The sequence below is a fragment of the Camelina sativa genome, chromosome 15 (assembly GCF_030686135.1).
Source record: "Camelina sativa cultivar CO46 ecotype springtype chromosome 15, ASM3068613v1".
NCBI classification, from domain to species: domain Eukaryota; kingdom Viridiplantae; phylum Streptophyta; class Magnoliopsida; order Brassicales; family Brassicaceae; genus Camelina; species Camelina sativa.
In genome coordinates this window covers 7113891-7137184 of record NC_141894.1, presented here as the reverse complement: position 1 = coordinate 7137184, position 23294 = coordinate 7113891, and the positions used below count along the sequence as shown (strand labels likewise).

The following is a 23294-nucleotide window of genomic DNA, read 5'->3' as shown; positions in this document are numbered from 1 at the left end:
GATGTGAAAGATACCTTTAACCTTGTTAAAGAAAGGGCAAGCCTCGTACTGATACAGAACAACTTCATTAGCTTGAACTTCCTGACCAAGAGACGATGCGGCAGCGGCATAGAAGAACACAATCCCAGCGAATCCGCCGGCAAAAGAAGGAGTTGAAATCTCCGGAAGACCGCCGAATCTTCGGGTGATATGTTCCGAGGACGAGATCATTGTAATCGCCATGGATTGAGCGAGCCGTGCATGGATTGCGACGGACCAAGATCTCTTCACCGTTTCGTCGAGAGAGAGGAAAGAGAAAGATTGGGGAAAAGAAGAAAATGAGAGAAAAAAAATTAAAAATGTGTTATATATTTTAATAAAATCCAATTAGAAATTGACACGTACCGTGTCTTCACTGTGCCTTCCGATACTCCGTATGGCAACGGTTCCAGCATTTTGTGGGCCATTTCTTTTAATTGTTCTTTTCTTTTGGGCTTAGAAATGGCTTGAGTAACCCAAAAAAACTCCACTGGCCATATTAGGAATGAATCGAAAAACACCTGCGCCTAGTAAAAGCGGCTCGATGTTGACCTCCACCGTTCTCTCGTTCACCGTGTTAATTTTATTTTTTCCCTTCTTTTTGTAAACAATCAATACAATAAAAGTAGGATGTGTTTCTATCCAGGTGATGACACATCAGCTTTTGTATTAAAGCAGAAGCTGACACATCAGTAAAAATAACTAACCAATCAAATTATAACGATTAATACACGTCATTGTTTTTTTACAAGGTGGACACATCGATTTATTCTCTTTCTTTTCTCTTCTTCTATCTATCGATTGATTCCTTCTTTTCTTTGTTTGTACTGATCTATGAGAAGCCACTAATCAGTAATGTTTGTATGATTTGTATGTCTACAATATAAATCTTAATTTGTTTTTTTTTGTGCACCATATAAATCGTATTTTTAATTTAATATTCTAAAGTGATTCTAAACTGCACACAAATACAAATACAAAAACAAAAACAAAAACTGTTAAAATTGAAAACTATCAAAACTATATGGCAGTAACATTGGATAGAACATACGTGGCTAGCTAAGGTTCTAAAGAAACCCATATTGAGAATCGTGATGTATATTAGTATATACTTGAATATTCAATAATTCAAACCATTATCTTCGTTTGAATTATGAAATCGGGCAAAGGTGATGACTTTTTCGGATCAAGGGTCAAGAACAATATGTACTCTCTCTGCAAGTGGTGCAGTTTGTAGAGTGACGCTTCATCAATCTTCTCATTCTGGTGGAATCAATTCTTATGAGGTTTAAAATTATGTTTTTTTAAATCACAATCTGTTTAATCATTTGATGTTCATTTGTTTTATGATGTGATATAGGTTGTAGTGGGAAGCTTTGTTGCAGAAGCAAAGAAACGTAAAAAAAAGTAGCGTTAACAATGCTAGAGGCCAGAATCCTGAACCGGCTACAGCACCTGCTAACATGTTGAACTTTGGATTAGTCTCTCAAGGACCATCTAGCGAGTCATCAGAAGAGAATGAGAGCTGTTCTCAGCAATGCACCTATTCATCCTCATCAGATGCAAATGTAGCAACATCTTTGGCCTAATTAATCATGGTCTATGAAATGAATTTCCTACGGAAACCTATCTCGGTTTTGGTTTTGGTTATGGTTAGGGTGAAAGTGATCTTTCTTTCCTTTGAGATAGTCTGATCTCTTCTTTGTTGCTTACACAATCATAAGAATAGTCAAGCTTCATCTCGTTCTTTATAGCTTTTTCTTTTTAGGGGTTAATAAAAATATATATTCATTTTTAAGTTTTTATAATATATAATATTAAAAATATTAAACAAACTTTATTATACTATAATAATTTCCAAAATAAAGATTTTAAATTAAGGAACTCAATTTTAGGAACCATAAAATTAAAAAGTTTTTAAGAAGTTGTTAACTTCACTTTTATTCAAAATTAACAATTAAAAATGTTTTAGGCAACTTTGTTAATATATTTTTTTTTTCTTTTTTTTTATAACTTTGTTAACTTTGTTAATATTCCGCCAATGGAAATGCTTTTAGTGTGCTTTGAGTCAGTTTGGTATCAGTTTTGTTTCTAATTATTGCTTAACTTGCATAATATAGCATTAAACGACTGCTGTGAATTTAGTTGATTACTCAAATCATGAGAATTATTTTTTATATTTTTTCTTAATTTCTATTGCTAAAGTTTTTATATATTTTTAATAATTAAATATATCTAAAACTGATTACAAAAAGTATCCCGCGGCGTAGCGCGGGTCTAACCTAGCTATTTTTAATTGCATTCCTGGTGTGACACATCAGCCTCAACATTGAAGCTGGTGCTGACACATCAGTTAAAATGAATAGCCAATTAAAACATTTCGATTACTACACATAAGCTTTATTTTCTTCCACGTCATTATCTTTATTCACTCTCTCTCTCTCTCTGTAACTCTAACCATAGGAATCATGGTAGTTGGAATTAAAAAAGAGGGGTTGCATAACGCGAGATGTATATAACTAAAATAAGGCACTCAAAGACTTAGGTGTATGAGATTGTCGATGAGTACACAGAATCGAGCTCAGAAAATCTTTGATAAATAATAAAAAGGAGAGTATATCAAACTGAAAGGACTCCATCATTTAATTAGACAAATCAGAGACTTGCAATTGGAATCAGAACAGACTCAGACTCAGAAAAAATAAGAAAGAACAAAGAAGCTTAAGTTGCATAGCCGTAGAGAATCTACTACACTTGAGCAAAAAACCGCCTAATCCCAGTGCAAGATAACCAAGACGGCTCACTCCAGGATTTACTCTGCTCTCAGTTGAACTGTGCACTCAATTCAAAAGAGATGAAACTCTCAAACTCAGAAATTAAAAGAAGAAGAAGAAGGAGGAGACGAAGAAGTAGAAAAGAGAAGAAGTTCTTTTCCATTATGAAATTGAAGGCTGGACTCTTATTTTTATATGCACAAAATCTAACCTCCTATCAGAGATTTCAGCCATCTCTTATCTCTCTGCCCGTTACAACCAACAAAGAGCAAAACCGTCGATCTTGACTTCTCCTTTTAAGAAGAAAGACTTTTGTCGAAACACAATTTACGACAACACCAAACTTGGTAATAAAGCCCATTTGAATAAAGCCCAATTTGATAATTACATACCCAACACTTGCTTCATTTCGACAGTGGAGACATCGGTGGATTTGCTGAAGCTGTGATTGGTTCAAGGAAGCTTCTACAGCTTGAAAAGTTTAAACGTCATCGCTTCAAAGAAGCATTTGAGAGATAAACAAAGAGTTAGATGAGTACAAGACGTCAATGATGGCGAATCAATAATCACATATTTGAAGCACACTTGGGGATTTTTTGGTTAAAATACCAAGAGAAATGGAAAAGTACAAGACACCAATGAGGCCCGGGATAGTGGAGGTTCTGATTTGTGCAAGGGAATGACTTTTGGAGGATGATGCTTCTTCTTCTACAGCAGCGCAAATGTCAAGTGCTTTCATAAATTATCCGATGCATAAGTGAGAGTGTGAGGCTTAGATCTATTATCTCTGAATGTTGTTGTTTTCTAAAAGTTTATATGTTGTCTTTTGTGGTTAGTCTCGAACCAACCGTGTGATTTTCAATTAGGAGTTAGCCTCTTTAAAAATCTAATGCACATTCTGAGATGCTCCTTCCTAAATGAAGTCTACATAAAGATCGTCAACGGATCTAATTGTCTTGATGAAATTGAAACCTATCTTTTAATTCCAAAATTGAAATTCTTCATTCTAACTTTTCTTTACAAAGTATATGAGTAACTAAAACTTTAAATAAGGAGAGTTTTTGAATAAATGTATCTACAATCATTTTTTTTTTAAACTACCTAATGCTTTTTCTTCTTTTCAAATGTTAATATAAAATCACGAAAATTTAAAAACAACTTTTTTTAAGAGTAAATATGTATTTAAATTTAAGAGTGAAGATAGGACTGTCTTTTTTATGAAAAAAAGAGTTAGTTTAGAAAAAGAGAGAAAGGGTAGTTTTCATAAAATATATTGTAGATACAAAGTCTATGTTTAATACAAATTAGATGAAATTAATGTATAAATATAAAATTATGGGTTAAGTTAAATGGAATTGATCCGGTGGGGTATAAAATGAGAAATAAATAATTCTATAAGTGGGATGCGTTAAATCTATTTCGATAGCAGATTGATCATAGTAATCAAAATTTTATGTAGTCAATGTTTATATAATGAAATGTTTAACTCGGTAAGATACATTTAATGGATTTGAAAGTAATGATAATAAATTAAAATATGCAGCAACAAATAATAACAAAAAAAACTGAAAACAATTAGTTTTTCAGAAAACACAAAACAAAATATTATTTTTTTTAAAAAATGAGAAATAATCCCGCGGCGTAGCGCGGGTACTAACCTAGTAGTTTTAAAAAAGGAAAGTATAATTTGGGTGCATTGCATGAGTAAATTAGTGTTTAACCAATTAATGAACAAGGTTAGAAGAAAATTTGATATTTTTTAAAAAAAAATCTATAGAAGTATATGACCGTTCACAAGGAATCAAGGGACACGATCAAAACGTCCAATACGAAAAGACATGGAACCATAAACATTTGAAAAGGTGAATCATAAAATAAGCAAAAGGCAAGAATGATTCTGATTCAAGAGTACAAACATAAAACAACGGTCATAAGAGTTTTGGCATTTTGGGAAACTCTGATACCGCGTATTGTTGTTCTAAAAAGGATCAAAAATATTTTCAACTTTGTTTCACCAAACGGCAGATATCTTTTTTCTTTTTCTTTTATTCCAATCATAAAAAATTTAAAATATATGAAAAAGAAGAAAAACTCGCGGCAAAGGAGAGGCCAAAATCAGTGGTGGTGCTCATCGTCTTCATCACCGTGACCATCCGGAGGCCCACCCGGACCAACCACTTCCAGCTGCAAAACATACATTATATTATAACCAATTCAATCTTCTCAAATGGAAGTTCAACGAGTTCTTGCTCTAATCTATTTACAGATTCGTATGAGGCTTAGGTTGATTTTTACTGCTTAGAGCATCTGGTACGAGTTCAACTTACCTCAAAGTACTGAGTGCAAACTGGGCATTCAAAGGACTTTCCTTTCTCCAGCCAGAACCACACAACATCGTGTTCATCCTCTGCAGTTTTCAGGAGAAATACAAGATTAGATAAACCATTAGACATTAGTGGATTAGATAAACCATTAGTAAATAATGTGTCTTGACATATTCAACGAATATAGGTAAACGTCTTGGGAGTATAAGCCATCAAAGAGTGAAGAACAATGAGCTTACCGCCTTCACCACCAGGGCATCCCACAATTCGCTTGTCATAGTAGGACTTCACAATAGCTGGAGCTTCCTAGCGTAACACAATTTGATATCCAAATTTATGTATCAGGAAAGTGACAAAATTGTTAAAAGAATCCATTGGTAGCCAATAGAAAATAAAAATTGCTCACTCTAGAGATAAAATGACATGAGAAAACTGAAAAACATCAAATGCCTCAGATTATGTTACACACTATGCAAAATTCACTTCACCACTCATATACTCCTATATGATTTCAGTACTTTGGAGACAGACTTCTTTAAGTATGTTAAGAACTGAATGTTCACGATCCACAGACACTTGCACATGTTGTATGTGACATCCACAAATTTTTCGTCATTATCGTGCACATATGCATCATAGGCTGTGAGTCATCATAAATTAACAAACACAGCTTAACGAAATTTTCTTAATTCACCAAATCTCAAATCCAAGCTAGAGCTTCATTCAGGTAACTAATACTAATTACAGTATTCACAAAAAAATCTTGAAATGTGACCAATGACCATCAAGATGATTTAGCTGACAGCTAGACAAGATTGAAAATAGATACAAAAGCAGTGATTGCTGCATGCCATGTCAGTCCTCCTGGCTGAAGCAACATTATGGACCACAATAAAGGGTGCAAGTTGATCCATTTAGGTCGGTAAACCACCTGGACTCAATTCAATGCTGATGAAGAGATAAATTTCCGTATGCTTATTTTGTATATTTGAGGTAATTGAAACAGCCATACATTATAGTCGATTCAAGTGAACTATCCTGGTTTGTTTCACTTATACCCCGAGATTTAGTGATGAACTTAAAATCTATATCATGCCTAGGAACATTGACAAGGTGTAAACTTGGCAGTAAATATAAGGTCAAGGAATTCAATGTGGAGTCACGACATATATCTATTTTCTGGTAACAGAAACTTACCTTAGTGCCAAAAGGACCTTCAGGGAAGTCAATATCAAGCAGCCTCCTTCCCTATCCCAAGAAAACAATGACAAAGCCAAAAATTTAATTTTCCTCAACCTCTGGAGAACTATCAAGGAGACATATATACTCCATTTTGATGAAAAAAAATTATCAAAGAAGTGAAAGTGATGATCACTTTGTATTATATAAAAAGAGATTTGTATCATACTCAGATCTTAAATAGCATTAGATAAAAGAAAAAAAAAAAAGGAATCACCTCCATTTCAGCTTCAAGCTCCTCCTTCTCATGTCCAGTCGCAATAGGCATTACATCCTCTACCTTCTTCTTCGCCGGAGTCTCTACTGCAACATACAAACCGTAATAACCAATCATTCAAACCACAAAATCGCAGCAAATAAGTAGACAGAATGTGCAATCTAAGAGTACAACAGCTACGCGAGTATTAAAACCAATCTAAGAGACCAACACAGATTTAAGTCTATCCTCTAAAATCCATGGTGAACTGAATCTAAAATCCCGCCGAGATCTGAAAACGGTTTAAACTATAAAATCACCTGATTCGGAGCTGAAATGTCGAGAGAAAACAGAAGAAGAAGCAGAAATGGCTGATCGATTGGCGGTGAGGTAGAAGCCGACGGGTCTAGCGGTGGCGGCTATCGATCGACGAGGAGAAGCAGCGACGACATCGGCGGCTAGGGTTTTGAGATGAGAGGAGACGATTCTTCTCCACATGGTGACGAGTCGAGAGAGTAAAGTTTGGTTTTGTGTTGTGATTCTCAGGTCACACCTTTGAAGGATTCAGTGAAACCCTCAAAATGTTTTTTGTTCTTATTTTCGAATCTCTTCTTCTTCTTCTTCCAGGGAAATGAGAGATTCTTAAACCGGTACGTGCGAGACTACACACACAGTACGCACGTGTCAATCAATCCTTTTAAATTATGTTCCATATCAAGCGGAGATAGTGGAAATAATTATACACATGAGTACAAAATGAAATTATTGTAAGCATTTTAAATGTTTGTAATTGTAATTAAACACTTTTTTATGTTGGGATATCGAACCTGCTACCTGTTAGTATCATAGCCAATACTTTACCAGTTGAACTACTAGAAAATTTGGAGAAAAAGGTCCGAAAAATTTGTATTTAAAACCGGGCCGCAAGAACATGCTTCATCACCTTGTGGCTAAATAATTATTTAATAATATATAGGTTGATTACTTGAATAATATGAACAAAAATGGTACAATATTAAATATATTTTCTATAGAAATAATAGGAGATAAAGACAATAGGATTTAGGCCACATTTCTTAATGGGTTGAACACTATGCACACCTATTTTTGTAGGGCAGTTAAGGTCTAACATTTTTTAATGTGTTGATCTTACATGTTTAGGCCTATTTCTCAACGGAAAATATTTACTTATAAAAAAACCAAAATACAATGGATGGATATCCATGAGCTAATTAATTGTATACACCTCTAATAATGATATATATTATAAAATATATAGAGAATATTAGAGTAGTTAGATATTTAATTTTAGTATTTTTCTTAGTTAGTTTTGCCAAATTATCAAGTTTTTACACAAAAGAAAATGAAATAAGGACTTTTTCGAACAAGATTTGTTACAAAAATAAAATAGAAACAAAAACCAATTTTATAGTCCAGAAAATTATATTATAGTATAAATACTGAACTTTCGGTAATTTTTATAGTCCTACATCTTCTCCTCAACCAACAAAGACGGCTACAACCCAAATTGCAGACCATTCATCACGCAGATCTAGGTGATTGATTGGATTTCTTATTCAATCCATTCTGATAATTATTTGTGAATTTATTAACCAATCTAAAATCTCAATTTCTAGAAATGACGAACGGATCAGATTAAGGTATCTATCATTATTATAAAAGATCTCCATATAAAAAAAAAACTAATCGGATTTGCTGCTTTCTTTTTGTGAATTTGAACTAATCTAAGAAACGACGAACGGATCAGATACTTTTATACCATATCAATCCATTGTATTTAATTTTGTTATGAGTAAATAAAGAATAATTTATATTTTTATAAGAAGATAATCATTCTTTTGTATTTTGATATGATATTATTAATAGTTAAAATTTAAGCTTTTAATTCGCAAAAAAAAAAAAAAGCTTCTCCCACATGTGTATATAATACTAATATGTTGCTTGAGGCTCAACCTTTATCATTTGTATTATTGTATCGGATAACTTGTTAAGAATGATTAATACAATTTTAAATAATTTTGAATATTGCAACTTAAAAGTTTTCGTGCATATATTGACATTGATTTCCTATATTTGGTAACTCACTATACAATAGCAAGATTGGATTGTAGTTAGTATTTAATAATAAAAAATTCAGATTAGATAATATAATAATTAGATTATTTACCATTTAAGTTTCAAACAAAACAAAAAAAAAATCTCCCCAAGTTACTGAAATTTTGAAATCGGATAGATAGCAACCCAAATTGTTAAATCTATGTTCCTGATCTTAGCACGAGGGTAATCGTAAAATCCACAATCCACATGATACGGTAATAACGTCCAATTAACGAAAAATGAGAAAGAAAGGCAAGTTCGAACATGTGTAATGTGTTTGAATGCCAATTTAGTTGGACGGGTTTGTCGAGAAAGTAGTCGAAGATGTCGAATACACAATCAAGTCAACACACATGGCAAGTTGATACTTTTGGGCCTTTGGCTTGACAGTTGACATAGTTATATACTTTTGGCTAGACTAAGAGGAACCATATGCCTCATCACCCATCATCCGATTCCCTGGTCTCCTGATGAACTGGCACTACCATAGTACCATATATATCATATATAGCTTCAAGCATCCGAGAGAATTATCTTAAGCTCGCTTCTTTTTTTTTGGTAATGTCTTAAGCTCGCTTCTTACATATGCTGCAAAGGTAGTTTTCTCTTGGAACAGTTTCACAAAACTAGCTAATTAATAGCTTCTTTCCATCCATCATGCATCTAGTTTCACAAACCGTATCAGTACTGTTGATGTGGTATAAATCAACCAAATAGCGAAACCAAACCGTTAAGTTCAAAGTGATATAAAGAAAAGAAAAAAGTTAAATGAATGAAATTACTTAGCTCTAATAATATAATATTAGTTATTAGAAAAACACAATATTCATCTTTTGTCTTTAGTTTACACCACAGTACCTTGAGTCCGAAAAACTTTCATAATGCGTTCAGGATTCATAAATCAAACAACAACTCCTCTTCCATGCAAATAGTCAAAGATCATATGCATGTTATGCATGTAACGTTCATTTTACTTATCTATCAGTAATAGTCATTCACTCATTTGGTTGTTTTTAAAAGAATTTTTTTGTTTACTAGTTAAAAAGATATATTCGAATATCACCGACGATTATTCCTTTAGATTTAAGAAATATCCCCCAAAAGGACTACTACTAGTTGAACTCTAATTTCCAATGAACACACGTCAATGTTGACAATGTCAAAGCGACAAGTCATCATCATCCAAGACAATAACATAATCCTAATAAACAAACGAAAAGTGCAGATGGCGACGCTGCTCCACGCCTTCAATCTTATCCATCTCTCTAAAAGGGAAAAATAATCCAATGCTCTCATCTCCACCATAACTATCGTGTAACACAACGCATTTACCGTTGCAACACTCTTTCCGAAAATACCCTAACGTTGATATTAAAAACCAGTTAAATAAAACGAACCTGTGGGTACTACAACAACATTTCCACACTATAAAAACCGCAGCTGATTTCATCTTAAATAATATTCTTTTCTCTCAGATCAACACATTTTTAACCTAAAATGGCTACAATCATCTCATGTTCCGCTCTCTCTTCGATCCGAGCTTCATCCGAACCCGGACCTACCAAATCGGATCCATCCCGTAAGAAGCCAGTTTCATCGGTTTCATGGTGGGCTCCTCTCTTCGGCATTTCATCTGAACCTGATTACGTCGTCAACAACACCAACACCAGCTCATCCTCATCCGCGAATCTGGAATCAGATCTGGTTAAAACTGGCGAAAGGTCTCAGCGGTGGTGTCTCACGGAGGAGAAGGCTAAGCAGCTGCGGAGGAAAACAGCCGAAGCTTCCACGTTCCACGACGTTATGTACCATTCTGCGATCGCGTCTAGGCTCGCGTCTGACGTTCGGGTCAAGGAGTAACTGGATCCGGGTCACGTATCTTCCGGATCTAGTAATAATAATAATAATCAATAATTAGTCGAAATTAAAAAATGTCTCTCTCTCTCTCTTTTTTTCCACGTATGGGATGAAGAACTTTTTTTTCCGATGATGATACTCAAGAAACCGTTTGATTGTACGTCGTCGTTTCTTTGTGTTGTACTGTACGGTCTGGCTCGTGTGGGATTGTTGCTTTCTTCTGAACCGTTGGATTAATCAATTAGTTTGTAGCTTATATCAATGCTTAACCGTTGGATCGGTAGTTGACCTATTTAGACAAGTGCTACGTTTTAATCTAATTTTGATTAACATTATTATAACGTCATAAGAATATTATGTTACAACTGAAAAACTCAAACCTATGATGTTTATAATTTCACTAACTATAGAGATTAGTAAGCAATGAATGATGACCGGTGGAAAATTAAACACCTCGCTCAAATGACGTGGCGTATGATATAACCGTTGAAAATAACCTATACATCCTTTTTATCTTACGCTGCCAAACCGCGCATATTAGCCGAACACACAGTTGAAGAAGCGCATATTAACCGCACGACGTTACCATCTTCTTCATATGAAACCTTCTCTCGCGCTTTCAGAAGGCGCGAATTTCACGAAAAACTTCTGGGGAGAGTATCAGACAAGTTTCAAGCGAAGATTCTCCGTCCCTAGTTACCGTCTCAATCCCATTGTAACCATGGCTACTGGATCCGGTTCGTTGGTTTGGTTCCGGAAAGGGCTTCGGGTTCACGACAACCCGGCTCTTGAATACGCCTCTAAAGGTTCTCAATTTCTTTACCCGGTTTTTGTTATCGACCCGCATTACATGGAGTCAGACCCGTCTGCGTTCTCTCCCGGTTCGTCTCGTTCCGGGGTTAACCGGATCCGGTTCTTGCTGGAGAGTCTCAAGGATCTCGATTCTAGTCTGAAGAAACTAGGTTCAAGGTTGCTGGTTCTTAAAGGTGAACCTGGTGAAGTTCTGGTTCGTTGCTTGCAAGAGGTAATGCAGAAATTTCAAATTTTGTGAATTTGGTTTTACTTTATGCAATATAGAAATCTGAAATGTGTGTGCGTAGGCAAATAGAGAAATCTGAAATGTGTTTACATATATGTGAATGGGGTTTTTGGCAGTGGAAGGTGAAGAGGCTTTGCTTTGAATATGATACAGATCCGTATTATCAAGCGTTAGATGTTCGAGTTAAGGTAAAAATTCGATTCATTAAGCCTTAAAAGTTTTGATCTTGCTTACGAGTTACGACTCATTGAGGTTTTTGTTAACTCGAGTGGTTTTGATTTCTATAGGATTATGCTTCTTCAACTGGAGTTGAGATTTTCTCTCCAGTGAGTCATACTTTGTTCAATCCCGTAGACATTATAGAGAAAGTAAGTGTTACTGTTAACTGAGTTGTTGTTTTTTTAAGGTTTCCCTCTGTGAAACCGTGAAAGTTCTGAAGTTGTGTGTGGTTTTTCTTGCAAGTAAGAACGGTGGGAAGCCACCTTTGAGTTATCAGTCATTTGTGAAGATTGCTGGAGAGCCATCATGTGCTACATCTGAACTTGTGATGTCTTATTCTTCAATTCCTCCAATGGGAGAGGTTGGAAATCTTGGCATTTCAGAAGTACCAACGCCTGAGGAACTTGGCTACAGAGAAGATGAAAATGTTAGGAGATGATCTGTTTCTGTAATTAGGTAAAAAATATTTTCCATCTAAGAAACTTGTGCTCGTGTAATTGTCTGTAGGCTGAGTGGACTCCTTTTAGAGGTGGTGAATCAGAAGCCTTGCTACGATTGACCAAGTCAATCAGTGATAAGGTATGGTCAAGACCTTTTTGAAGATTTTCCCTTTTAGAATCAGTTTTTTGGCGGAAACTACTTAATTGAGTACTTTATTAGACTAAAGGATACCTATCTTTTCCTTTCAAGATCATAGAAATCAGAATCCTCTGTTGACTTTGTTTGGGTGATTATTTGTGGTGTAGGCATGGGTGGCAAACTTTGAGAAACCAAAGGGTGATCCATCTGCATTCTTGAAACCTGCAACTACGGTTTTGTCACCTTATTTGAAAGTGAGTTGAGATATATTTTATAGCTACTTAAGCATCTCTCTCCATTTTGCTGATAATTCCGCCTAGTTCCTTACCTTTGAGAAGTTTGGATGCCTTTCTTCGAGGTACTTTTATCAATGCCTCAAAAATATTTACAAGGATGTTAAAAAGCATACGTCGCCACCAGTTTCTCTCCTTGGGCAGGTCAGTCAATGACTTAAAGACTGTGTTTTTTTATACCGCCCGACTGCAGAAAGTTGATACTTATTTCTATGTATCTAGTTGTTGTGGCGAGAATTTTTCTATACCACTGCATTTGGAACCCCTAACTTCGACAAAATGAAGGGAAACCGGATCTGCAAACAGGTAACAACTGTGATACAGTTTCTCTTATCATGTTCCTTCATCTTTTAGATGTTCATGGTTTTTCAGACTAATCTTTTGGGTTACGTACATAAACTAGATTCCATGGAACGAGGATCATGCTATGTTGGCTGCTTGGAGGGATGGTAAGACAGGATACCCTTGGATTGATGCCATCATGGTTCAGGTTAGATTTTAGTCAAAAGTGAACTATAGCTTTCCTTTTTAAGCATCATTCCTGAATCATTCTTTCTCTGGAATTTATAGCTTCTGAAATGGGGTTGGATGCACCATCTAGCACGTCATTGTGTAGCCTGTTTTCTAACTCGTGGGGATTTGGTAATGCTTCCTCTACTACTGTTGGTTTTATCTCCCTCAGAAAATTTCACTCACATGCATAGTATAGTTCATACATTGGGAACAAGGGCGTGATGTGTTTGAGAGGCTTCTGATCGATTCAGACTGGGCAATCAATAATGGGAACTGGATGTGGTTATCATGTTCGTCCTTCTTTTACCAGGTACTGTCTCCTTCCTCTTCTCTCCGTATAATTGGTAGTTTGGAATTAAATCATTACCATCGACTCTCCATAAAAAAAAAAGTTTAATTTCCGAAGTTCTTTAGTTATGCTTGCACTTGGCTCCCAATGTGTTTTGTGATGGTTTCAGTACAACCGCATCTACTCTCCTATATCTTTCGGGAAGAAGTATGATCCTGATGGGAAGTACATTAGGCATTTTCTCCCGGTACTGAAAGGTAACTGAAGTTAGTGTCCATCATCCTGGTAAGTTTGTTTACTGTTTATGCATTCATTAGCTAATAAGTTATTCTGATTCAGATATGCCAAAGCAGTATATATACGAGCCATGGACAGCGCCATTGAGTGTTCAAACTAAAGCAAAATGCATAGTCGGGAAGGACTACCCGAAACCAAGTTAGTAATTCTGTCTCCATTTACACATACATTTGCTAGAAAAGATACGATGATACGAATATGATTGTAGCTAAAAATGATAAATATCATGAAGCTAGCTGTTGTCCCGATGAGCAAACCTTAGAAGTAAGGTATTTTAAGTTGCATAGTTGTGGCTTTGTTTGTTGGTTGGCAGTGGTTTTGCACGATACAGCAAGCAAGGAGTGCAAGAGGAAGATGGGTGAAACATATGCATTGAACAAGAAAAAGGAAGGTAAAGTGGATGATGAAGATCTGAAGAATTTAAGGAGAAAGCTTGAGGAAGATGGACATGAAGAGTCAACCAAGATCAGGAACCAACGTCAAAAACTCAACTAATAAGATTGTGATGAGAATTGACTTATTATTACAAACCAAATCGTAGTAGTAGTACTGTAATCCTTGTAAACATGTTGTTCCACTGAAATTTGAAAAGTAAAAAAAAAAAAAAAAATTAATTGTAGCCTTTTTCTAGTAAGGAGGTCAAACAGACAAACACAACATACTGTAATTTGTATTCAATTTTGGGAGAGAGATTGTAATTCGTAAACTTAATGAGCTAATTTGTAAAGGATGAAAAAATATGGGAATGAAAGTGGAAGAAGACAAAAAGAGAAATAGCTTCCTGAAATAGAAAATCTCTCAGACAGAGGCCAGCAGCGAGCCTTCCTCCTCCTACACTCGGGGGTTATATAACCAAAAAAGCTTTCTTCTTCCACATTCTTACACTTTGCATCCTCTTCGATTTGCCTTTTTTTTTTTTTTTGTAATTTTTTTTTTTCTTTTTGTAATTTTTTTTTTCTTGTGTAATTTTTCGGGAGGCAGCAAATTATTCAAGTGGAGCTTCCCTATCAAAAAAAAAAAAAAAAAAAAAGTATAGATCGATCGAATTTTTCGATTTTCTCCAAATTAGATTTTTTGCCGGATTGAATCAAATCTCGTATTGTATCAGCTGTGGAATTTTAGAGCCAATTGTTCCGTTGAATCGATTCGATTTCCTCTGCGATTTAAGTCTTTTTAGTTGGATCGATCAACTTAGGGTTCTTCGTGTGTGTGTGTGGTTGTTAAAGAATTAGTAAAGGGGGAGATGGAGAAGAAGAAAGTGGCGACTCCTTTAGTGTGCCATGGTCATTCGAGACCTGTTGTTGAGTTGTTCTACAGTCCTATCACTCCTGATGGTTTCTTCCTCATCAGCGCCAGCAAAGGTATATCTATCTTATCCTCTAGATTTGCTATCGTAAGATCCAAACATTGAGCTTGTTGTTGTTGTTGTTGTTTCGGTTTAGGATTTTGTGAAACATGTTTTTATGTGAGGTTTGATCATTGTTTCCATGGCTTGATGAATAATAGATTCTCATCCAATGTTGAGAAATGGGGAAACTGGAGATTGGATTGGTACATTTGAAGGCCACAAAGGTGCTGTCTGGAGTTCTTGTCTCGATAACAATGCTTTGCGTGCTGCTTCCGCTTCCGCTGATTTCTCTGCGTAAGTCTTTTTGACATATTAGCAACTGTTTATGCTCGATTTGGTCATGATTTTGATTAGTTGGTCTATACATTTAACATCTATTGTTTGGCTTCTCGTAGAAAACTTTGGGATGCTTTGACCGGGGATGTCCTGCACTCTTTTGAGCACAAGCATATTGTTCGAGCATGCGCCTTCTCCCAGGTATAGAGTCTACTTCTTTGCTCTGACATAAGAGTTTTCCTGACATAAGAGCTTTGGACTATGTTGTACTGGTCTTGCTATATGTATCCCCTTCATTGTTCTTTTGTTCGGCTGAAGGAAATGTATTCTGTAAGAATCAGGTAAGATGGTATGTGTCTGACATGGTTCTTTCTTTCTTCAGGATACGAATTTTCTACTCACAGGAGGATTTGAGAAAATTCTTCGTGTTTTCGACTTGAATCGCTTGGATGCACCTCCTACAGAGATTGATAAATCTCCTGGTTCTATTAGAACAGTTACATGGCTTCACGGTGATCAGACTATATTAAGCTCTTGCACTGATATTGGTGGTGTCAGGTATGTATGAAGTTTATATATCTATATATATATCTCAGGAAAAAAAAACACAACATTCACTGTTGCATAAGACAAGCCACCTAGAGAAGGACTCATTTTTTCTTCTCTTTAACAGGTTATGGGACGTAAGGAGTGGTAAAATTGTGCAGACATTAGAAACCAAGTCTCCTGTCACCAGTGCTGAAGTGAGTCAAGATGGACGGTATATAACAACTGCCGATGGGTCAACTGTTAAGTTTTGGGATGCAAATCAGTAAGCTTCTCTCGTTTCAGGAAATTGGATTTTATTATGTCTTCTCTTGAAAAAATAATCTTTTGTATTCTGCTCAAAGGGTCTATATCTTTTGTCTTTGGTAACATTCAGTTTTGGACTAGTGAAGAGTTACGACATGCCCTGCAATATCGAATCTGCATCGCTTGAGCCCAAATCTGGCAACAAATTCGTTGCTGGTGGTGAAGATATGTGGGTTAGACTATTTGATTTCCACACCGGAGAGGAGATTGGTGAGTGACTGAAAAACTAAGAACACTTACATAACCTCAGTTTAAGCAGATTGACTGTGCCTTATACGATAACTTCTTATGGTTGTCTTAAAGTTTTTTTGGTTTTGATGGGTCTTTTTTTTTCCTCTGAACTTTAAGGATGCAACAAGGGACATCACGGTCCGGTTCACTGCGTAAGGTTTGCACCAACAGGTGAATCTTATGCTTCAGGATCTGAAGATGGTACAATCAGAATCTGGCAGACTGGACCTGTGACTCCTGAAGAGATCATCGAATCAAAGTCGAAGCAGAATGTAGACGAGGTTACTCGTAAGATTGAAGGCTTTCACATTAACAAAGAAGGGAAAACCACAGAGAAACCATCTGATGTCTAAAAAATATGGCTGCGTCTCTTTGTCTTCTTCTTACTGTATTTTTTTTTTGGTTCCAGACTGAATGAGAGAAGATACGAAAAATTCAAGCAAGTCTTTTAAGGAACACTGTCTTTGTCTTTTCTTCATTTGAGTCAGAAAGATTCAAAGCAAAAGTTTCTAGATGTGGCTGATCATTTACGAATCTATGGGGTCTATTTAACAACTATAGATAGTTGGGGCCAATTTGTTATATTTATTGATTAGACATGAGTTTTTCGATGTGACCTGGCTGACAAGTTGCAATAAGCGCAGAAGCCGATGGGTAATTAAGTCAATTTCACTCCCACATAAAGAAATAAATCCACTTGAAAGATCTCTTCTGCGTCTTGTCTTTCTTTACCTGCTACGTATCTTTTCTCTCTCTCTCTCTCTCTCTCTCTAAGTGAAAAGACTGATACTTTTTTTTTCCTGGCGGGAAAAAATGACTGGGAAAGGAGCGAAAGGTCTGATAATGGGGAAACCCAGCGGCAACGACAAGGACAAGGACAAGGACAAGAAGAAACCAATTACTCGCTCTTCTCGTGCTGGTCTTCAGGTATTTGTGAACCGTGTTACTGACGGATCTGCTTCAGTTCCTGAGCTTAGTTTATAGTAACATAGACACATAGTGTAGAGATCGATTTGTGTTTATATGTTTACACGAATATATTATTTGGTCCTCCTCTGTTTTAATTTTCGTTTTATTTTTCATAGATTTTGACTATGTTTTACATTGTGTAGGCCGTTGGGCAATAAAGTATCATTATCCATATTTAAGAATGAATCTTAAGGTCTTGGCAGCTTTAAAAGCTAGTATCATGGGTTGGTTTTGTTCCTTGAAATCTGCAATGCTTTTTAAAATGGTTGACTTTCATATCCTGCTGCGTTTATGAGTTTATAGACTCTCATGCTAGCTTGAGAAACATATTTTATATTGTCAAATTCTTGCTACTTTGATGAGTTTTGTAGATCTTAAAAAACGGTGTGTGTGATGAGTCTTCTCTCTCTATTGTTTGCAGTTTCCAGTTGGGAGAATCCATAGACTGTTGAAAGGAAGGTCAACTGCTCATGGACGTGTTGGAGCGACCGCAGCGGTTTACACAGCCGCCATTTTGGAGTATCTGACCGCAGAAGTCTTGGAGCTGGCTGGTAACGCTAGCAAGGATCTGAAGGTGAAGCGTATCACACCAAGGCACTTGCAGCTTGCTATCCGTGGTGACGAGGAGCTCGATACTCTCATCAAAGGGACTATTGCTGGTGGTGGAGTTATTCCACACATTCACAAGTCTCTCATCAACAAATCTGGCAAAGAATAAGCCTTATTGTTCTCTACCATTCCCCATAATCCCTCTTATCTTTTGTATCTCAGACCTCCTTTTGTAATAACAGTCTTGTACTCTGTTCGTGTGTATGTTAAGACATTAGTAGAGAAACTCTTAGGATTGTTTGTTTGTTAAGGACCCACCTGTGTGTGGGTATAGTTTGTCTCCTTCTGATTAATGTTTTGGGGTTTGTTCAGCTGTTAGAGAAAACCAATGTAAGAGGAGATTGACTGATAACTAAATCTTTGCAAAGATGTATAACCCATCCAATTGTTTTTTAGGGGCAACATAACCTTAGACTCTATGACATCAAAACCTGTCAAAATAGTTTTCTCTATGTACCCCTACCAAAAATTAGCATTAACCTGCTAGGTGAGTGTATAAGGTTACTGCCTAGTTGCCCACCTAAATGACACAATGGGTTTACATCAGCTAGAGTCCAAAAACTAAACCAAAACGGATAAGCGTTCTTTTGTGCTGTTGTTAAGGGAAGGGATTTTTTGCTCATTGTTGCTTTCCTTTGGTTCCTTGTTGTTTTATGCGCTTGAGGATGTCAATCTCCTCGGCTTGTATCTATAATTGGTGAAGAAAAAAAGATATAAAGACCGGGAAGGGCACCAAAAAGATATGTTCTTTAGTTGTCTACTTTGAGAGAAGAGAAGAAAAAGCAGACCTCGGATAACTTCTTCAACGACAATTCTGACTTTGCCTGTAGAGCGAGCCACTCATAGGCCATAGAGTCTACAGCGTGGTTGGGCTGCGTGCAGTGTGATGTTGAGACGGCCTTTCTCTTTTGGGAAAAGGTTTAGAAAAACAAGATTGTGTGAGACAATGTTTTATACTTGGGACTTTTAGAGCGTTGAAACAAGAAAAATGTTTGACATGACTAATACAACATCTTACCTTCTGAGTTGTCATTAAAGATCTATCCAGCATGCTAAAATGGCCAGTAAAAGTTCTACGTTTTCCAATTTCTACTGGGATATTTCTGCTACCAACTAGAGCTCTGCACAATGAATCACATGTAAGAGAAAAAGAAAGAAGGGTTTCATGAAGTTTTCACATATGTGGAGATATAGAAGATCAGAGAGTAGTAAGTAACCTTTGGCCAGGTAACATCAGACACTCATCAGCTAACCGTGACAAGGCAGAATCAGCTGCCTTTGTGGTTCCAAAAATCACGAGAGCCCTGCCTGATTGGGTAAATGAAGTTTAATTTGTTGCCATTTACATTTAAAAAAAAAACATTATGAGCTAACAAATAGCAAAAAGGTAGGTGTAAAATATACACATTTACCACGATGTGGGCTAGACATGAGACTAGCAGGGATCATCTCAGCATCAACTCTTTCATTGAAAGCATGCCTACAAAGTTCCTAAACAGAACAAAAAAGAAAAAGGCGAGTGTTATTATTTACAGGCTTTGTAGAATGATTGCTAATTCTGCGTGTCTTTGTAGATGGGATTGCATTGCCAACACCAACTAAGAATCAGAAAACATTGTGCTTAAAAACAATTCTCGAAAATATGGCAACACATGTATACACAAAGATAACAGGTTTCCACTAAAAAATTGGCACTGTGTGAGATTCATAGCATGCTCTTATCTTGAATTAAACTGCACCTTTGGATCAACTACATTCCCATATTTCGGGTCAAATAAACCTAGGTTCATGAATTTTTATCAGAAAACCAATTGATGATAAATGAAATGATGTCTTTTGTAAAATAGATTAGGATCATACCTCTACCTCCAGCGATGTGTATGATGGTTCCAGGTTCTCAATTAAGAGCACCCTACTTTCCTCTATAGCCGCCTTTAGTTCTTCCTCAAAAGGCTGGAATAAGGAATATAACAATCTTATATGAAGAAATTATTAATCTTAAATGAAGAAATCATTGATCTTAAATATTTATTTTTTTCCGAACCAGGACAAATTGTTGAACTAACTTTATCTTAAGTATTTCATAATTTACGTGAACAGTAATTCTTCCCATGGTCTGATTTCGTGTGATGAAAGCCAATATAACAAACATTGGCTATTTGAATGAATTGTTTCAGATTCTTCTTAAACTACAAAACATGATTGTAATGCAGCTAGCCTTAATGAAAGGGAAAACCTTGGTGGAGGGAGGCGTCAGAAAACTTACCAGTTTCTTGTACCAGCTGCTTTTCTTCTGTAAGGCAAGACAGAAAGAGAAAATAGGTTGGTAACGTCACAAGTTAATACTATCCAATCTACAGCAAGAATATTTTTTTTTGCTATGCTCAAGAAAAAAAATAGTTCATTTCCCAAAAGTTGTGTACACTTTTCTGCTGTAAATTGTTAACATTTCCCTTAGCTAATTCACTAAAACAAGAAGGATAGAGATGGTACGTACGATGTTCTGATTTGGAGCTTTTTCTAGAAGAGGAGGTTTTTTAATGAATTTCTTCTCTCCTAGTTGGGGGCCTGAACCATCATAATCATCTGTTTCTGGCGTGTTGAGTATAAGCTTCCTCCTTTTAGAAGCCTTAGCATCGACTGATGAACCTGAAGCATGCAACTCTCCAAATGCTCTGGTTTTGGTTATCGGACCTCTAGACGTGGTATCAGTATTGACATGATGGTTCTTCCTCGCATGTACATGATCAGCACGTTCGTCCAGAAAAGAGACTTGCAAAATAAAGATAAGTGTCAATCTGGTTTGTCCATTCCACAAGTACATATCAGATAAGAGGCCAGAACAGATAGAAAAAGGGATCAACCTCTCCTTCCCGAGCTAGTTCTACTCGTCAGCTTTCCATCTCTGTTGTCTTCTTTTCTTAACTTTGTTGATCCCAAATCCGGATGAATATACTTCACTGGAGAAGCCCTGGAACTGGCAGCTGCGCTTGAGGTTAGGCGCCTAACAGGCTGTTTATCTCTTATCCTATTAAAGAATTTCTCCACTGCATTTATTAGAGACAGTAGAAAGTAAAAAAGAGCATCATTTAATCCATATCCGAAGAATGAGTTGAAGATAAAGGTTTGTAATTTGGTTCTACTCCAAACCTCCAATTCCAGCTATTGCATCTGCAAAGACGTTTGATAAGACTTTCAGCCTTGTATCGAAGGTGTGGGAGAAGACATACTTAGCTCTCCTCAGATCACTGCTTTCTGGTTGTGGGTTTCTGCGGTCCTCCGACATGCATACAATTTTACACTTTCCCATGATCGTATCCTGGACCAACAACACAGAGGAAAACCAAACTGATATCTTACGTCTATAATAAACATACCATCAATTTTAGATGACTATTTCCAAGAAACTAGTAAGAAGGAGATGAAAAGCCAGAAAACATACCACATCATTGATATTGGAAACCCCTTTATCATCACCACAAGCCAGAAACAACTCATTCCATTTTGGCTCATACCCTCCCAAGAAGCGACGGATGTCAATAGGTCGAAAAAACCAAACGACCTTTACTTTCTTCTCACCTGCTGATGTCTCGTACATGCTGACAAGCTTCCCGATTGAAGTCTCACATTGACCATGTATATAAAAATAAGCACAGTCGAAAAGCCGGTACTCGATGCCCTCATAGGTAAATGATTCATAGAACCGGACTTGGCTATCTTTCCGTCCAACTCCTCCTCTCCTAGCACCCCACTTAAAACCAGGGTCATCTTCTCCACCAGCACCACTCGGTTGCAACATAGGGTAGTTATCCTGCTGAGATATATATTCCCAAACTGTAAGAATTAGAGAGAAGAAGATAAACATAATAAGATACAACCAAAGTGATACTAGAGAGAGTGTATGTTCATCATAAGTGAAACAGGATAAGGTCATCATGCATCCTCTAGAGTTTCGGACCTGAGGGGTCTTCAACCTCAAAGGAAACTTTACAATTAAGCTAAAGTTATTCCTAACAAGGAAAACAAGGTACATTGATTGAAGCATCCAATACAAAATTGCCAAAGACAACTCCACAAAAGTAAACAAAGTCACACATTTAATCCTAGTTAACCTAATTACCTTAATTAGCTTGAAAATTAACAGATTTGAAAGGTGATTACTGTACAATCAAAGCCAGTTAATGAAGTAAAACACTAAATATCTCAAAATCTAAGCTACACAAATTCCCAAAAAGTCTCAAAATTTTTGGAAAAAAACCCTTATAGTGCTCGTTCGTAAGCTCTCAACACAAAACGAAAAAAGCAACAAATGTTCAATACAACAGTGAACTCCAAAAAAAGTGAGAATCTGTACAACACATCGTGGTTTTAGCAACGCTCATCAGAAATCCCACAAAAAAACCTACCGGAAAACACCTCGACGTGTTTAGCTACAGAAACAGCGACGACGGAAAAAAAAAAAAAATACTGTACGGATACTTACAAAATCAGCTCATGACACTGTTTCTTAGAAAAAAAAAAAAGGAACGATGATTCGAAGACCTAACAGAGGAGAAAGAGAGAGGAGAAGCTTTACCTTTACCGGGAAAGCTAGCTGAGTCGTGGAGATGCTTCGAAACGAGTGTAGACTAGAAAGAGAAACGATTTTTAGGTCGCCGGTGGTCGGAAGCGTTTCGCAGCGACGAGGGTTTCTGAAAAAAAAGTATGAGTGAGAGGAGGAGGAAGCAGAGACGGTGGAAGAAAGATGCTTCATGGAAAATTTCTGGTCTTAAAAGCTTAATGACGACGGAATTTAATTACTGTAATTGGCAAGTTTTTTAACTCATCTTTGACTACTCTGATTGGTTCGTCAACTATTTACTTAAAAAATTAAACACTTCAATTTTTGGTTTTTACTTTTAAATCATTTTACACGTCACAGTTAACTTAAACCCATTTCCCTATTAAGGCTATATTACCGTAGCTGTAAAATACAGGCAGCTGTCATTTCAGGTTATTATTAGTAATTCTTTTTATTTTTATTTTTAACCCCTCTAATTTTTTTGATAATTTGTTTTGGCAATGATTCAAAAACAAACACATTTTTCTTTTGTGCACCAAACACATTCACACAAATTAAACTAAACCTTTTCAAAGACATTTTTATATACGAATGATTTGATATAAGCATTATCTATGTTGGAGTTTTAAAACATTTAAAATTTTCAACGAATGACATTTATTATTTTGTCACTCAGATGGTAATAATAAGCTT

General features: G+C 36.2%; 6 protein-coding genes across 9 annotated transcripts; 4 read left to right on the top strand and 2 right to left on the bottom strand.

The window, feature by feature from the left end:
* Positions 1–4645: 4645 nt before the first annotated feature.
* Positions 4646–7298, bottom strand: LOC104745872 (cytochrome c oxidase subunit 5b-1, mitochondrial). Of its 2 annotated transcripts, none has more exons than XM_010467235.3 (6): positions 6872–7298; positions 6573–6658; positions 6314–6364; positions 5356–5422; positions 5120–5199; positions 4646–4976 (listed from the first exon to the last, which is right to left on the bottom strand). In XM_010467235.3, the coding sequence occupies exons 1-6, from the start codon at positions 7047–7049 to the stop codon at positions 4908–4910; spliced, it is 531 nt and encodes a 176-aa protein (XP_010465537.1). In that variant the 5' UTR covers positions 7050–7298; the 3' UTR covers positions 4646–4907. The 2 variants fall into 2 exon arrangements, with proteins under 2 accessions (XP_010465537.1, XP_010465538.1); XM_010467236.3 differs by having other exon boundaries at positions 6573–6655; positions 6872–7277.
* Positions 7299–10075: 2777 nt separating this feature from the next.
* On the top strand, positions 10076–10782 carry LOC104745870 (uncharacterized). The gene has a single exon (XM_010467233.3). The coding sequence runs from the start codon at positions 10167–10169 to the stop codon at positions 10527–10529; it is 363 nt and encodes a 120-aa protein (XP_010465535.1). The 5' UTR covers positions 10076–10166; the 3' UTR covers positions 10530–10782.
* Positions 10783–10865: 83 nt separating this feature from the next.
* LOC104745871 ((6-4)DNA photolyase) lies at positions 10866–14374 on the top strand. 2 transcript variants are annotated; one of them, XM_010467234.2, is made up of 14 exons: positions 10866–11550; positions 11682–11753; positions 11853–11933; positions 12032–12211; positions 12292–12363; positions 12531–12617; positions 12702–12800; positions 12879–12962; positions 13060–13146; positions 13227–13298; positions 13366–13479; positions 13628–13715; positions 13798–13893; positions 14069–14374. In XM_010467234.2, exons 1-14 carry the CDS (start codon positions 11125–11127, stop codon positions 14248–14250), a joined length of 1740 nt encoding a protein of 579 aa, XP_010465536.1. In that variant the 5' UTR covers positions 10866–11124; the 3' UTR covers positions 14251–14374. The 2 variants fall into 2 exon arrangements, with proteins under 2 accessions (XP_010465536.1, XP_087343029.1); XM_087486903.1 differs by lacking the exons at positions 10866–11550; positions 11682–11753 and having other exon boundaries at positions 12028–12211.
* A 41-nt stretch (positions 14375–14415) lies between these two features.
* Positions 14416–16967, top strand: LOC104745869 (uncharacterized). The gene is made up of 7 exons (XM_010467231.2): positions 14416–15116; positions 15262–15397; positions 15499–15580; positions 15762–15937; positions 16053–16190; positions 16302–16441; positions 16580–16967. The coding sequence occupies exons 1-7, from the start codon at positions 14999–15001 to the stop codon at positions 16813–16815; spliced, it is 1026 nt and encodes a 341-aa protein (XP_010465533.1). The 5' UTR covers positions 14416–14998; the 3' UTR covers positions 16816–16967.
* A 158-nt stretch (positions 16968–17125) lies between these two features.
* On the top strand, positions 17126–18407 carry LOC104745867 (putative histone H2A variant 3). Its single transcript, XM_010467228.2, has 2 exons — positions 17126–17389; positions 17853–18407. The coding sequence occupies exons 1-2, from the start codon at positions 17276–17278 to the stop codon at positions 18147–18149; spliced, it is 411 nt and encodes a 136-aa protein (XP_010465530.1). The 5' UTR covers positions 17126–17275; the 3' UTR covers positions 18150–18407.
* On the bottom strand, positions 18382–22874 carry LOC104765390 (protein ANTI-SILENCING 1-like). 2 transcript variants are annotated; one of them, XM_087486901.1, is made up of 12 exons: positions 22617–22874; positions 21483–21854; positions 21191–21359; positions 20905–21087; positions 20538–20812; positions 20307–20333; positions 19901–19993; positions 19453–19531; positions 19258–19348; positions 19059–19161; positions 18829–18945; positions 18382–18728 (listed from the first exon to the last, which is right to left on the bottom strand). In XM_087486901.1, the coding sequence occupies exons 1-12, from the start codon at positions 22791–22793 to the stop codon at positions 18660–18662; spliced, it is 1755 nt and encodes a 584-aa protein (XP_087343027.1). In that variant the 5' UTR covers positions 22794–22874; the 3' UTR covers positions 18382–18659. The 2 variants fall into 2 exon arrangements, with proteins under 2 accessions (XP_087343027.1, XP_087343028.1); XM_087486902.1 differs by having other exon boundaries at positions 21483–21851; positions 22617–22798.
* Between the last annotated feature and the right edge of the window lie 420 nt (positions 22875–23294).

Excerpts from the sequence above, each read along its gene's own strand:
- LOC104745872 (XM_010467235.3), bottom strand. The coding sequence starts at position 7,049 with ATGTGGAGAAGAATCGTCTCCTCTCATCTCAAAACCCTAGCCGCCGAT. Across the intron at positions 5,423-6,313 it reads AAGGTCCTTTTGGCACTAAG|GAAGCTCCAGCTATTGTGAA; the intron begins GTAAGTTTCTGT and ends GTGTTACGCTAG. Across the intron at positions 5,200-5,355 it reads ATGCCCTGGTGGTGAAGGCG|AGGATGAACACGATGTTGTG; the intron begins GTAAGCTCATTG and ends TGAAAACTGCAG.
- LOC104745870 (XM_010467233.3), top strand. The coding sequence starts at position 10,167 with ATGGCTACAATCATCTCATGTTCCGCTCTCTCTTCGATCCGAGCTTCA.
- LOC104745871 (XM_010467234.2), top strand. The coding sequence starts at position 11,125 with ATGAAACCTTCTCTCGCGCTTTCAGAAGGCGCGAATTTCACGAAAAAC. Across the intron at positions 12,618-12,701 it reads TTTTGTCACCTTATTTGAAA|TTTGGATGCCTTTCTTCGAG; the intron begins GTGAGTTGAGAT and ends ACCTTTGAGAAG. Across the intron at positions 12,963-13,059 it reads GAAACCGGATCTGCAAACAG|ATTCCATGGAACGAGGATCA; the intron begins GTAACAACTGTG and ends TACATAAACTAG.
- LOC104745869 (XM_010467231.2), top strand. The coding sequence starts at position 14,999 with ATGGAGAAGAAGAAAGTGGCGACTCCTTTAGTGTGCCATGGTCATTCG. Across the intron at positions 15,117-15,261 it reads CCTCATCAGCGCCAGCAAAG|ATTCTCATCCAATGTTGAGA; the intron begins GTATATCTATCT and ends GATGAATAATAG. Across the intron at positions 15,938-16,052 it reads ACTGATATTGGTGGTGTCAG|GTTATGGGACGTAAGGAGTG; the intron begins GTATGTATGAAG and ends TCTCTTTAACAG.
- LOC104745867 (XM_010467228.2), top strand. The coding sequence starts at position 17,276 with ATGACTGGGAAAGGAGCGAAAGGTCTGATAATGGGGAAACCCAGCGGC. Across the intron at positions 17,390-17,852 it reads CTTCTCGTGCTGGTCTTCAG|TTTCCAGTTGGGAGAATCCA; the intron begins GTATTTGTGAAC and ends TATTGTTTGCAG.
- LOC104765390 (XM_087486901.1), bottom strand. The coding sequence starts at position 22,793 with ATGAAGCATCTTTCTTCCACCGTCTCTGCTTCCTCCTCCTCTCACTCA. Across the intron at positions 19,532-19,900 it reads ACACATCGCTGGAGGTAGAG|GAACTTTGTAGGCATGCTTT; the intron begins GTATGATCCTAA and ends TGTTCTGTTTAG. Across the intron at positions 19,349-19,452 it reads CATGTCTAGCCCACATCGTG|GCAGGGCTCTCGTGATTTTT; the intron begins GTAAATGTGTAT and ends TTACCCAATCAG.